At 39.0% G+C, this 12,548-nt stretch overlaps 1 protein-coding gene across 50 annotated transcripts in view; it reads left to right on the plus strand.

Annotated features, from left to right (window-relative positions):
* ABI3BP (ABI family member 3 binding protein) overlaps positions 8,443–12,548 on the plus strand; it is a 277,390-nt gene continuing 273,284 nt past the window's right edge. For 20 of the 50 annotated variants that reach the window (XM_021070531.1, XM_021070510.1, XM_021070528.1 and 17 more), the window contains exon 1: positions 8,444–8,639. In XM_021070531.1, the coding sequence (XP_020926190.1) occupies positions 8,561–8,639 (79 nt within the window). In that variant the 5' untranslated portion in view covers positions 8,444–8,560. Of the gene's footprint in view, positions 8,640–12,548 lie in introns of all 50 variants that reach the window. The other 30 variants (XM_021070533.1, XM_021070534.1, XM_021070541.1 and 27 more) reach the window with 5 other exon arrangements.

A 12,548-nucleotide genomic window follows, 5' to 3' on the forward strand; every position in this document is an offset into this window, starting at 1 on the left:
ATCTTCAATCCTTTTATATGTTTGCTTTTTATATTGTGATTTTCCCTTTCCTATAGAATCTTTCTTTTGTATTTAGAGAAGACAATAATTTATTATTATTTATTGTTTAGTATTGCTAAATTATTTAATTTTTGATTGTCTGAGAAATTCCTTATATTTCCTTCTAATTTTTTTGACCACTCCCATAGCATGTGGAACTTCCCAGGCCAGGGCTCAAACCCACACCACAGCTGTGACCCAAGCCACTGCAGTGACAATGCTGGATCCTTAACCTGCTTTGCCACAAGGAAACTCCTCCTTCTATTCTAAGTGATAATCTTGCTGGGTAGACTATCCTGGGTTTCAGGTTTTCCAATTTCAGGACTTTGAATATATCATGCCACTCACTTCTCTCCTGCAAAGTTCCTGCAGAGAAATTGGTTAATAGCTTTATAAGGATTCCTTCACAACTGACTCTATGTTTTTCTCTTTCTACTTTTAGAATCCTCTCTTTAAATTTTTACCATTTTAATTATGATATAGTTTGGTGTGGATCTTTTTGGGTTCATTTTTAGGACCCTGTGTGCTTCATGTACCTGGATATCTGTTTCCTTCTTTAGCTTTAGGAGGTTTTCAGCAGTAATTTCTTCAAATACATTTTGGATTTTCTTTTCTTTCTCTTCTTGTCCTGGAACCCCGTTTATGCATAGATTGGCCCATTTTATATTATTCCATATATCTTGTATGTTGCCCTCATTTTTTTTTATTTGTCTTTCTACCTGCTGTTCTGATTGTATGGTTTCCATTATTCTGTCTTCCAGATCACGTATTCATTCTGCATGTCATTTAGTCTGCTATTTGTTGCTTCTAGATTGGTTTGTCTCTCAACAATTGAATTGTCTATTTTTGATCATTTTATCTTTATATTTTCTAGTTTCTTTTTACAATGATATGAATTTCTATCAGTCTATTAATTTAGTTAGTGTTTTCATTACTTCCTTTTTGAACTTGGGATCTAGTAGACTAGTGAGTTCGATTTCATTATTTGGCTTTTCAGGGGTTTTCTCTTGTTCTTTTAATTGGGAGAAGTTCCTTTGCCTTTTCATTTTGCTTAACTTTCTTTGTCTATTAATTTAGGAGAAACAGTTATGTACTATGGTCTTAAAGTGTTATTTTTATGTAGGAGTGTCCCTGTGTAGACTGTATGTGCCCATTGTCTTTGGTGCAAGGGCTAGTTTTGGTATAGACACCAGCTATGTCTTTCCTTAGGGTATGCTGGTCATTATCTCCTTGACAGGAAGTTGTAGTATATGGAGCCTGCACTGAATGTGAGGTGGGTCTTTGTGACAGTCACCACTCTGTCAGGGGGAAGGTCTGCTACCCAGCTGTTGGACTAGAAGCCTCGAGGTCAGGATTGGTCAGGCTTTGTTGTTGTTGGGTGCATGCCCTGCCACAAAGTAGGTGATTGCAAAAGCAAGTAAACCCCGTGCAGTCACAACAAACTATGCACTATGTGTGAAAGTGTTTGAGGCTCCATGCAAGCAGCTCAAGGTCATGTCTCTTTCTGTTGTGTTTGTCTCTGATCTAGTGCAAGGCTGTGGTATGGAATAGGCTGGGGCTGGTTGTCAGGGTGTTGCAGCCACAGGAATTGAGGGCAGTCTCTGTACCATACTTCTCCTAGAACCTGTCTGTCCCAGATCCATCACTAGGCTACAGTGTGCAGTGGGTTGAGCTCAGGGGCTCTTGCTGATGTGTGAACTGCTGAGTGCTTCTGAACACACTGACAATGGCCATCACTGATCCCCCAACCCCAGACCAAACCCCAGGCCCTCCAGGCTCGCTCTGTGTAGCTAATGTGTCCTCTTCCAGTTTCTGTTGTTTTGAGAGCCAGAGCTTAGATGCTGCATGCTCGTGGCACTGCCCTGTGTGCATGCTGATAGCGGCCTCTGTGGCTCTGCCCAGATCCCACTCGAGGCACCCCTGAATGTCTCTGCACAGCTAGACTGAGTCTGCCCAAACCTCATGTCAGGCTGTGGTGTGCAGTGAGCAGGGCCAGTGTGTTTGTCCCTTCAGATTGGAAAGTGGGGCAAGGCTGTGGCCATCAATGCAAGGCTGTCTCCACCCTGATTGTCAGCAAGACAGCACATATGTACTTCTTGAGAGTAGAGTCTAGATTCTCCAGCCCTATTTGTCTCAGCAGATTTCCCCAAAGGCAAGGGGGCCTGCTTTCTCTGCATAGGACTGCAGGTCTGGGGTGCCCAGATTGAGGCTCGACCTGCTTGCTCCTCAAGGTGAGTATCTATCCTTGTGAACCTTCTCTTTACAGATCATTCTCAGGGTTGCAAGTCCCAACACAGTGCCATTTTTCTGTCCTCTCTAATTACCTAGAGATATTTCTTAGAGCTTTGGTTGTATGGGAATTTTTCTGCCAATTTCCTGTTAATTTTCGATGGAATTGTTCTACATGTCAGTGTATTTTTGATGTGTTGTGTGGGGAGGTGAGCTCCAAATCCTCCTACTCTCCATCTTTTTTTTTAATCTCCCTTTTAAATTTTATTGGAGTACTATTGACCTACAAAGTTGTATTAGTTTCAGGAATATAGCAAAGTAGATCAGTTATACATATGCATATATCCATTACTTTTCAGATTATTTTCCTATATATGTTATTACACAGTATTGAATAGATTTTCTTGTGCTATATACTAGGTCCTTGTTACCTATACATTTTATATATAGTAGTGTGTATATGTCAGTCTCAACACCCTAATCTATCCCCCCGCCCCATGCTTCTCCTTTGGTAACTACAAGTTTGGTTTTAAAACCCTCTTCCTCCATCTTGCTCCCCCTCCTCCACGTGTATTTTTCTATTTGGATTTAGAATGTTTCTTTCTGTTTGAAATACTCTTCTATACTTTCAGTGGTAGCTATAGCCAAAAGGACTCAAATACATGTATATCCTAGGAGGGAGATGTAACCTTAAATTGGCTTCAAAGGGATCCTTTTTCATTTCCTTATTTCTATTTATTCTCTCATTAGAGATTTATTCCACAGTGTAATTCTCAAACTCAATTTTGCAGTATCTTTAGACCATTTAATTAACTCTGCTTGCAGCTTTGTTTTCACATCCCCAAACAATGCAACATAATTGGGAAATATCCAGAGGGGTGTCACCTCTGTTAAACAATAAACTGAAAAGCTGTGGACCCTGTAGTTTAAGGAGTGATCATGGCTCTTTCATCCCAGCCTTTAGTATATATCAGCCCTCCCATGTACCACACACAATAATGTGTGAAAGTCAGCCTGCTGGCAAAAGCTCCTATCTAGGGTATATTCTTAGGACTACCATCCTCTTGTCCTTCCTGCTGCCACTTCCTTACATACTTCATGCTCTCAAAATCCCTGATGCTGTACTCTACTTTTGGGACCTGGCTCTGACACATACTCCTGTTCAGAGTCCTTTCTCTGCTTTACTAACTTATATTCCCCACTCAGCCCTCCTTTGATTTTTACATTACTTGAACCCTAGGTGGGAGATATTCTCTCCACCCACCTAAGCCCAGCTCTGTACTCAGCCCTTCCACAAAGAAAACAGAACTAGACAAAATGTGGAAGACAAACTTCATAGCTCCAAGATGTACAACTGAAATCTTAAAGAAGCCTGTTTCCAGCTTAATAGAAGGAATTCCTGACAGTCTTTTATAAATACAAGTTGCTAATTCCTTCAAAGTTATGAAGCCAAAAATCAAGAGTCAAGATGCTTTCAGACATAGCAAAGAATGACCCATAAACATCACTTAGTCTTTTAAAGGGCAGTACTTCCCTGTGCTGTAAAAAGCATTGTGGAAAAGAACTTCATGCTCTGGTAATATACCCCCACCAGAGCAGGATACCCCTCCATTTGGACCATGAGTCTCATTCAGTAAGGTAATTGCAGAGACAATGTTTGGGCTGACAACATGGAACACTAGGTTTTCCATTTCAAATATGAGTCATAATAAAAATTGCTTTTATTAACATCCCCTAAAGACCACAGCATATCTTTGTATTTTATTACTTGAAGATATATAAGCCCTTTAAATTCCCCTAGAAGAGGACATTATGTATAAGAAACTCAAAAGTGTGAACTGATGGGTAAAATGACTACACAGAATTTATGCACAGAATTTGAGAGACTTATGAGTTTTAGAGGACGTCTCATTTGACATAATGGAATTAATGTTGAACACTTAAAATGCCAAACATAAAATGACTGAAAACTATGACACCTTATTTGGAGTAGTCTTCTGGATGTCCTTTTGCCTTTTACCTGCTTTCCCAGGGAGAAAATATAAATAATGATACCATCCAATCATTGTACCAGGATTCCATCAGGGTCTACTGTTTTGTAGAAAAGGAAAGCAGAGGGCACATTCCAAGATCCCTAGTTTGCCTATTTTGACACATGTTTTTGACACAGCTCCTATGTATGGAGTTAATTGCCTCACCTTGTTCCAGAAAATAAATGAAAGCAACTTACAAACCCACAAAAAGACTCTAAGTACAATAAGCAATAAAAAAGGGTGGGGATAAAAAATAAAGCCAGGAATGATGCCAAAACATGCACACTGCAAAGACCTATATACATTTAGTATGGGTGGGGGCCACGTTTGGCTTTGGTTTTCCAGCAGTCGACGCAGAAACAGAACAAGGTCACAAAATAAATGCAGTCGCTCAGAACAAAAATTACATTTTTTTGGACATAAGAACCGAGGTTTTTCTCCAGGGTTTTTCTAGAGAGAGTACTATAGGATTTAATAAGCAATGTCGACAGCACTCTTACTATATACAATACTGAGCTTTATGGCTGCTTACAGTGAACTTGAATGTAGGTGATGGCACTATACCAAAGATTACCTAATAAAATATTACAGAGTGGGTCAACCCTCAAGTTGAGAATTGCAAAGGGTTGAGATTTTACCATATGTGCAAGCTAACATGCACAGTTCATTGATGCTGGCTGGAGACACAATGATCCTGGGTCAAAGACAAAGGATGGTTCATTTATTCCCAGCAATAGCCATAGCCCAAATATCAGCATTCATGCTCATTCAAGGAGCCCCAGTTACCACAAGGCCACACAAACAAGCACAGGTGATCCTTACACATGTCACAGGTTTATGACAAGAAAGGAAGCACCCCAAGCTTAGGGAACTTGAATCTTTGATAATGGGCAGTGGACATGTGTTCCCTTTGCCCCAGTGTGAGACATTACCTTAATTATATGGGTCAGTAATTAAACTTCTATCTACCAAAGGCTATTTGCTATACCAACATCATTGAAAAGATAGTCTGGTGCATAGGGAATCAGTGCTTCTTCTCAAGGACATTTAGAAATGTGAAGGACCCTTGGAGAATTGTACCCCTCCCTGCAACAACTGTGCATTCCAAGTCACAGTCTAGCTTTTTCTGGCTTAATACCTTTAAACTAGATGGAGGAATTAATGGATTCTGCTTCATTTGACTCTTACTTATCCTAACATATGGCATTCTTACATATTTTTGTCACTGGGTACAGGGATAAACAAAACAGGCAGAGAGAAAATATAAATACAATGTATATGTTTTTCCAAAAGTTCTTCCCATATGTTCTCTCAACGAAGATTTTTTTGGTAATAAACTTTATTTTTTTAGAGCAGTTTAAGGTTCACAGCAAAATTGAGCAGAAGGTACAGAGATCTCCCATATGCCTGCTCCCTGCTCCCACACATGCAGAGATATACCTTATAACCCGGCCCTCCCATTGCCAACATCTCTCACCAGAGTCTGTTACAATTTGTATAACTGATGAACCTACACTGACACAGCGTTATCATCCAGAATTCATATTTTACATTTGGGTCCATTCTTGGTGTTATACATTCTTACGGGTTTGACTAAATGCACAAAACAAGTGACTCGGATATTTGTGACTATTTGATGTTTTCTCTGATTTCACAAGTAATAGAGCTTCACATTTTCTGTAGTTCCAGATAATTACAAGTGCTCGCAGAGGCATTTGAACCAAGGCTTAAGGTTGGCATTCTGTTGTGACACCTGGGAAACCTGTGGGGGTGGGGTGGGGTGTGTGTGTAAATTACTCCACAGCCATCATCGCCAACCCATGGGCAGAGGGTAATTATTCCGTAAAAATGACCTTAAATCCTCCAGTGATGCTATGACCCCAGCCCTGATGTTTTCTTCCATGAGCAAGGCACTTACGGTGCTTCTGGAATATTTGTCTACCTTCCATTGAGGTTGGGACTCTGACATGACAGAAAATTTTTGTTTGTTGAGAAGGTGAAACGCCTCCTCTGATGTGGTCCATTTCTTTAGGACCTGCCTCCTCCCATATCCGAGGAGGGCTCTATACTTTCAGTATCTCCAGTGAGTATTTGTTGTCCTACAAGCTAAGGTAATACAACCAACTTTTTCTTACAAAATTCCAATCAGAGACTGACCTTTATTTAATGCCCTCAGTCAGTTCCAGCCTACAAATAATTGTAATTATTGCTAATATAAACCTGATTTAGCCTGCTGGGCAAGCAGACCCTGATTCCTGAATTCGATTACCTAACCTTCGGGCCAGCCCCTCACACTGTTTTGAAAAACCAGTCTTCTTTCAATTTTTCTACTGTATATATATATAAAAAATATATATATAAATTTTTATCCCCTCACAAAAACCTGTCATTTCCTGCTAGCACAGTGGCCTCACTGGCTTAACTTGATGGCAATGGATATAGAAGCAGAATCAGCTGTGCCAGCTGGATGAATGTCCAAACTCGGGTTTGAGAGAGCTGCCTATTCAAGTAAAAAATTAGAGACGAAAAAGACCTGTTAAATAACCCAATCCCCTCCGTAGCCAGTGCCAAAGCATTCCTGTGCTGAAAGCTTAGCTTGGGCCAGCTCTAAATGACTTTAACAATGTGCCTTCTCACGCTTTATTTGGAAGACGGGCTTTCTCTTCAATTTTTCTTTTTTCTTTTAGCAAGTTTTTTTGACTAGAATTTCATTTGACCACCATTATTCCATTTCCCTTTTACTGTTTTGGTTCAGCTACAGCAACCTCATGAAATAAGCTGTTTTCAAAGAGTTGATATAAATGTACTGGCAACATTTAAGGTACTTTGTTAACCCAGTCATTCCAGCAGTGCCTGTGTTTGGGGCCGTGTGACGTAGAGGGAGAGAGGACACACATGGGCTTTGGCGGTACATCTGCTTGGTCAGTATTATAGTTCTACCTAACTGTGGGGTTGATTAATGTCATTATTTTTGTCATTCTCACTGATTCCTGTGTGCCTGGCACTATGGGAAGTACTGTCCAAAAATCCTGCTAGCAAGTTTATAACATTATTACTATCAATGCTTTTTTTGAATTTAAATTTTAATAACGAAGAGTGGAAACTCTAGGGTTAAATTGTTTGAAATGACAGCTCCGTTGCTTCCTAGCACCATGACCTTGGGCCTTTCACTTAATTTCTCTATGCCCAGTTACACTGTAAAATGGGGATGATGGCAATGCTTCTCTCCTAGGTTTATTTTGAGCAATAAATATGAATATTTGTGAATTGATCAGATCAGCGCTTGGCATGAAGAAAGGACTTAAATATATCCACTATTGGTGAGATAGAGATGGAGAAGTTTGTTCAAAAGCACGTGGTATCCAAATTTATACCCATTCAGTTCTACTCCAAAGCTCAGCCAAATTTTTAACTATGAGAACACACTGGCTTGGTCAGAGCTCTTAACTTTTCTGAGGCTCAGTTTTTCTCACTGGTAAAATGGGGCTAACACAAGCTCTCCTATACAGTCACTGTGAGGATTAAAGTGCAATAATGTAGGCAAAGATGCTGTTATAGAGCCTCTCCCAGAGCTGGGGGTCAATCAGTGATAGTGATTTCTCTGTATATCTACATCCATATCTATTGAACATCTGTATGCATATATCTCTGTGCCTATCTATATATGTACACATGTGTATTATAAAGAATGAATAGCTGTATAGCCAATGACTTGCTCTTAAAAGTTTCTCATGATATTAGAACATCAAAATGGTTCAAAGAGACTTTTTATGAGTTTACTCCCATTTGAAAGAATTGGATTGTTTACTATATAATTAAAACCAGTTTCCTTTCTAATAAGATTTAATTTTATGTTTTTAATTATATATTTTTAATGTTCCAATGGTTTTAAGGATTTGTAAAAATCATTCAAAATTGCCTCAATACCTTTTCTTTCACAAATATAGATGGACCATAATTTAAAGTTTTGTATCACAGAGGAAAGGTAAAGGACAGACAGTTATAACCCAGCAGGAAATGTGATGATATGTTTTTGCTATTGTGCTTTTTTCTTCCTTTCTTTCTTTCTTTTTTTTTTTTTTTGGTGTATGTGGGAAAGGGTGTGATGTCATTTTGTCTCCACCCCCTGTGAGTAAGCCCACGGCACAGCTAAGTGCAGCCGCCCGCCTCTGTCACTGGGAGACAGTCCACTTAAATGCAGCTCCAGGGTTGCAGGACCCCCACCAGCATCACTCCCCGTGTGAGGTGGCAAATGCAACATGCTCTCCAGCTTGGGGTGTCTACTTCTCTGTGGAAGTATTGCACTAGCCCTGGGAAATGCACAGAAATTGCCAAAAGGCAAGTAGCTCTGCTGTTTCATGTTTTCAAACTAATATTTAAAAGATACTGGTTTTTAAATGTTAATATTAAATGTGATCTGGTTTGCCAGGTGGGGGGAATAGAGTTCTTCTCAGAGAGTCAAAATTCAAGTGTGTGGAGAAGCTTAAACTTTTGCTTTGTTCCCCACTTCTCTGCTATTTACTTTTCAATTGGATCTCTTTATTGAAAAAGGAAAGAAAAGAAAAGAAAACCAACTTCTTCCTGGGTTTAGCAGATGTTCCCAGCAGGTTGAATGTATAGATTCAAACTGCAGTATTTGTATATGGAATCATATTGTATAGATGGGTATTGTGGTCGCTTGAAAAGACTTGTTTGGTGTGTTTATCCCCCTCCTCAGAGACTAAACCGGTGCTAGCTTAAGGTTTAAAAGAAGCTAATTTGAAACTTAGAATCTTTTGTGTAAACCTCACATAAACCTGTTAACTTGGAGGCTGAAGAACTCTAGGCAGGGCGCACCAAAGAACAGTCACGCGCTAATTTGTAGACACTTCTCTCTAGTGGAGTTTGGAAGAGGGTTTAATCTGCTGAACACGACACTCCCCCTTTTCCTGGCTAAACTGCTCTCATTTTAGTGTTGGTATTTTGTTTACAAATGTAATCAGAAGAAAATTTAAATGTCTTAATTTAGACACTAAAAATAATCTCTTGAGCCCATCAGCTTGAAAACAAGAGCTCACTTTTCTTCTATCTTTGAATGTAAATGTTGCATGTATTTTTTTGTTATTGTTGTTCCTCTGTCGAGGCACTTTTCTAAGCCAACTCCAGGTCTGTGAAGGCTTTTTATGGTTGCAGACTGCTGTAGTCAGCAGGATTATGAAAAACAGGCTGGAATTTATCATACAGTTATGATGGAAAATATCAGAGACAGTGCAGAGCCACAGGCTTGTCAAAACCCTGGTGTGCATGGAATTGGAAAGAAAGATTGTTTAGGTCAGAATATCCAGAAGATCCTACCCGATTCTCCCTCTGGATAGTTTGCTCCAAAATATCTTGTCCCGAGTGAAAACTGTTCTCTCCTCAGTATGTTAAGTGAAACTTGAATTCAGAGTGTGAAGGCTGAAGGATTTGGCCAGTTGATATTTCACATGATGATGTAAAAAGCAATAAAAAAGGCTGGGCAAACCTTCTCAACACTAGTAATTATGAACAAAATAAAAATATCCATGATTAGCTCTTTTTCCTTTATCAAGAATTTTGTTTCTTGATCACAGTAAAAGTGTTTAAATAAATCAATCATGAGCCACAAGCATTCAGAATTAATTGTCCCTACTGCTGAAATAGTTAAGAAGGATCAACCATCTGAGCAAAATCTGGAGGTTTTACCTGCAAATGGTTTTATTTATTTTACCTTGTATTTACTGTGCAGGAATGATAACTGTAAGTTTGTTACTGCAGACTTCTGCAAATTCCAAATGCTTTAATTACCGTGTTGCAATCACTAGATACAATATCTTGACACAGTTTTCCTTTACTTGTTATGGCAAAAAAAAAAAAAAGTTGTTGAAAACAACCACATAACTTTTGCCTAGCTCATGGCACTTTAATCTGAAGTATTTTCATCTAGTATTTTCTTTTGTAATTTAAAAACAATATCCATAGGTTTAATACTTTGGGGGAAAAACTGTCAAATTAAAATAATTATATTATAAAGTAAAGAGCAAGTCTCCTTGTCTCTAAGCTTTCTTTTTTGTTTATTATGGAAGCTTTTGAGGAACTTTCTTTTAGCTGAGGTCGCCTTCCTCAAATTGCATTTTTCAGGAATAGGTATACTGTCCTCAACAGGGGTTCGGGGCTGGCATCTGCTCCTCATCAATTACTTGGGGGACATTTATGCTCTTTCTGTTTTGCCAGGGCGGGGGTGCAGTCACAACAGACTGTAGAACTTGAAAGATTCTAAAAATTTCTCAGTAAAGAAACCTGTCCCATTTTTTTTTAACTCATTGTTTTCCAGACTCATTTGATGAAGAACTGCTTTTCTAGTGGAACAGCTATATCTTGCCAGGGGCTTGTCTTTCGGAGAACATATTGAGGAAATACTGAGCTAATTATGAAAAAAAAAGATAAAAGACCTTTTTTTTCCCCCCTTCATACTTTAGAGTTAGTTAACTATCATTTGTCATTTATGAGGAGCATAGAATTTTGGAGTAAGAAAAGATATTAGTGATCACCTAGGCTGGGGGTTCCCAGATCTTTGGACTTATGGACCTGTAAAAATACAGGGTTCCATTACAGAAGATGTACTTGAATTTTGCCATGTGAGAATGTTCAAAGGGGGAAAAATCCCCATTGCTCATAAAGCCTAGCCATTTTAACAGATTTATAAAATAAATGAATTTATACAAATAAGTCCATTGTTTTTATTTTTCCCATTTCACCATAGACTGATGAAAACTTCATCACAGGCCAATATTTGAGAACTACTGACCAGGGTAATTATTTATGTTACAAATGAAGATACCCAAAGGCAAGGAGGTTTAGTAACTTGGACTAAAAAGACTAGATCCCAGGTTCATGACTTGAACTATGTGTTCTGTTCTGTTTTGACACAAGCGTTAGGACTTATGTTCTGTAGTGTACATGTGAATGCCACCCTTCCCTTCAATAAAATGGCTTCTGGTAAAGATCATAAATATCTTCATCATCCACATTTTCCTAAGAACATATCTGCTCTGTGTATGTATATGTGTGTGTGTAGTTGACAAATATAGCTGACATAGGAAAGAGAAATTATTTTTTAAATAAGAAATCACTACATGTTTTATGCTTATTTGTTTATGTAGCCACATACTTTGTTATAGAAAATAAAATCCCGGGGTTCCTGTCATGGTGCAGTGGTTGACGAATCCAACTAGGAACCATGAGGTTGCAGGTTTGGTCCCTGGCCTTGCTCAGTGGGTTAAGGATCCCGAGTTGCCCTGAGCTGTGGTGAAGGTTGCAGACGCAGCTTGGATCCTGCGTTGCTGTGGCTCTGGCATCGGCCAGCGGCTATGGCTCCAATCCTGGGAACCTCCGTGTGCCGCGGGAGTGGCCCTAGAAAAGGCAAAAAGACAAAAAGACAAAAAAAAAAAAAAAAAAAAAAAAAAGGAAAAAAAGAAAATACTGAGTCTTTCCTACTTTTAAAAGTTTAGGATAAAATTTGAGACTATTATTAATGTCTTCTCCTCCCTACCCCTTAATGACTTTGTTCTTTGGCAAATCATTTACCTTCACTAAGCCTCAGTTTTCTCATCTGTGAAATGGGAATGATGGTAACAATCTTAAAGTATTTTAGAATAAAATGGGATAAAATGTGCAAAGCTTTTAGTGATGGTCTGACAGGTATTCAGCAAATGTTTATTGAATCACAGAACAATGGATCACTACTGAAAAAATATGCATCCCAAGTAATATGTGATCTTGTGTTCAAACTATCCAACAAACCTCTTGGAAGGCAGCAAATGAAGTGCCATGTTCTTGGTGAAAGGTGGGGCAAGGGAATTAAGAGTTACTCTACTGCACAATGAGAGAAGTTCTCTATTCTTTTCCTGTCTGACCTCTTCAACCCAGTATTTGATGTCAAGTTCAAACACCTCTTTTCTCTGTGGAAATCTGCACCTTTGCCTCGGATCAGATTTTCTGTGGGGACAGAACCTCCAGGAGAGATCCTCTCCACCTTGTTTTTAAGGAGAAGAATTAGACCATAAACACACAGGCCCTGAAGAAGAATTACCACATTGTTGTAAACCCTTGAAAGCCCCTGTGCTTCAGCAACCTCTCAGATTCTTTATTCTTGGCACCATAGAACATTTTCCCCCTGGTATACAGGCTAAACTAAAAACCACAGGGAACAATATGTAGTGAAGGGAGCCAAAGAAAGCTTATGAAGGG

The sequence above is a fragment of the Sus scrofa genome, chromosome 13 (assembly GCF_000003025.6).
Source record: "Sus scrofa isolate TJ Tabasco breed Duroc chromosome 13, Sscrofa11.1, whole genome shotgun sequence".
In the NCBI taxonomy this organism is placed as follows: Eukaryota; Metazoa; Chordata; class Mammalia; order Artiodactyla; family Suidae; genus Sus; species Sus scrofa.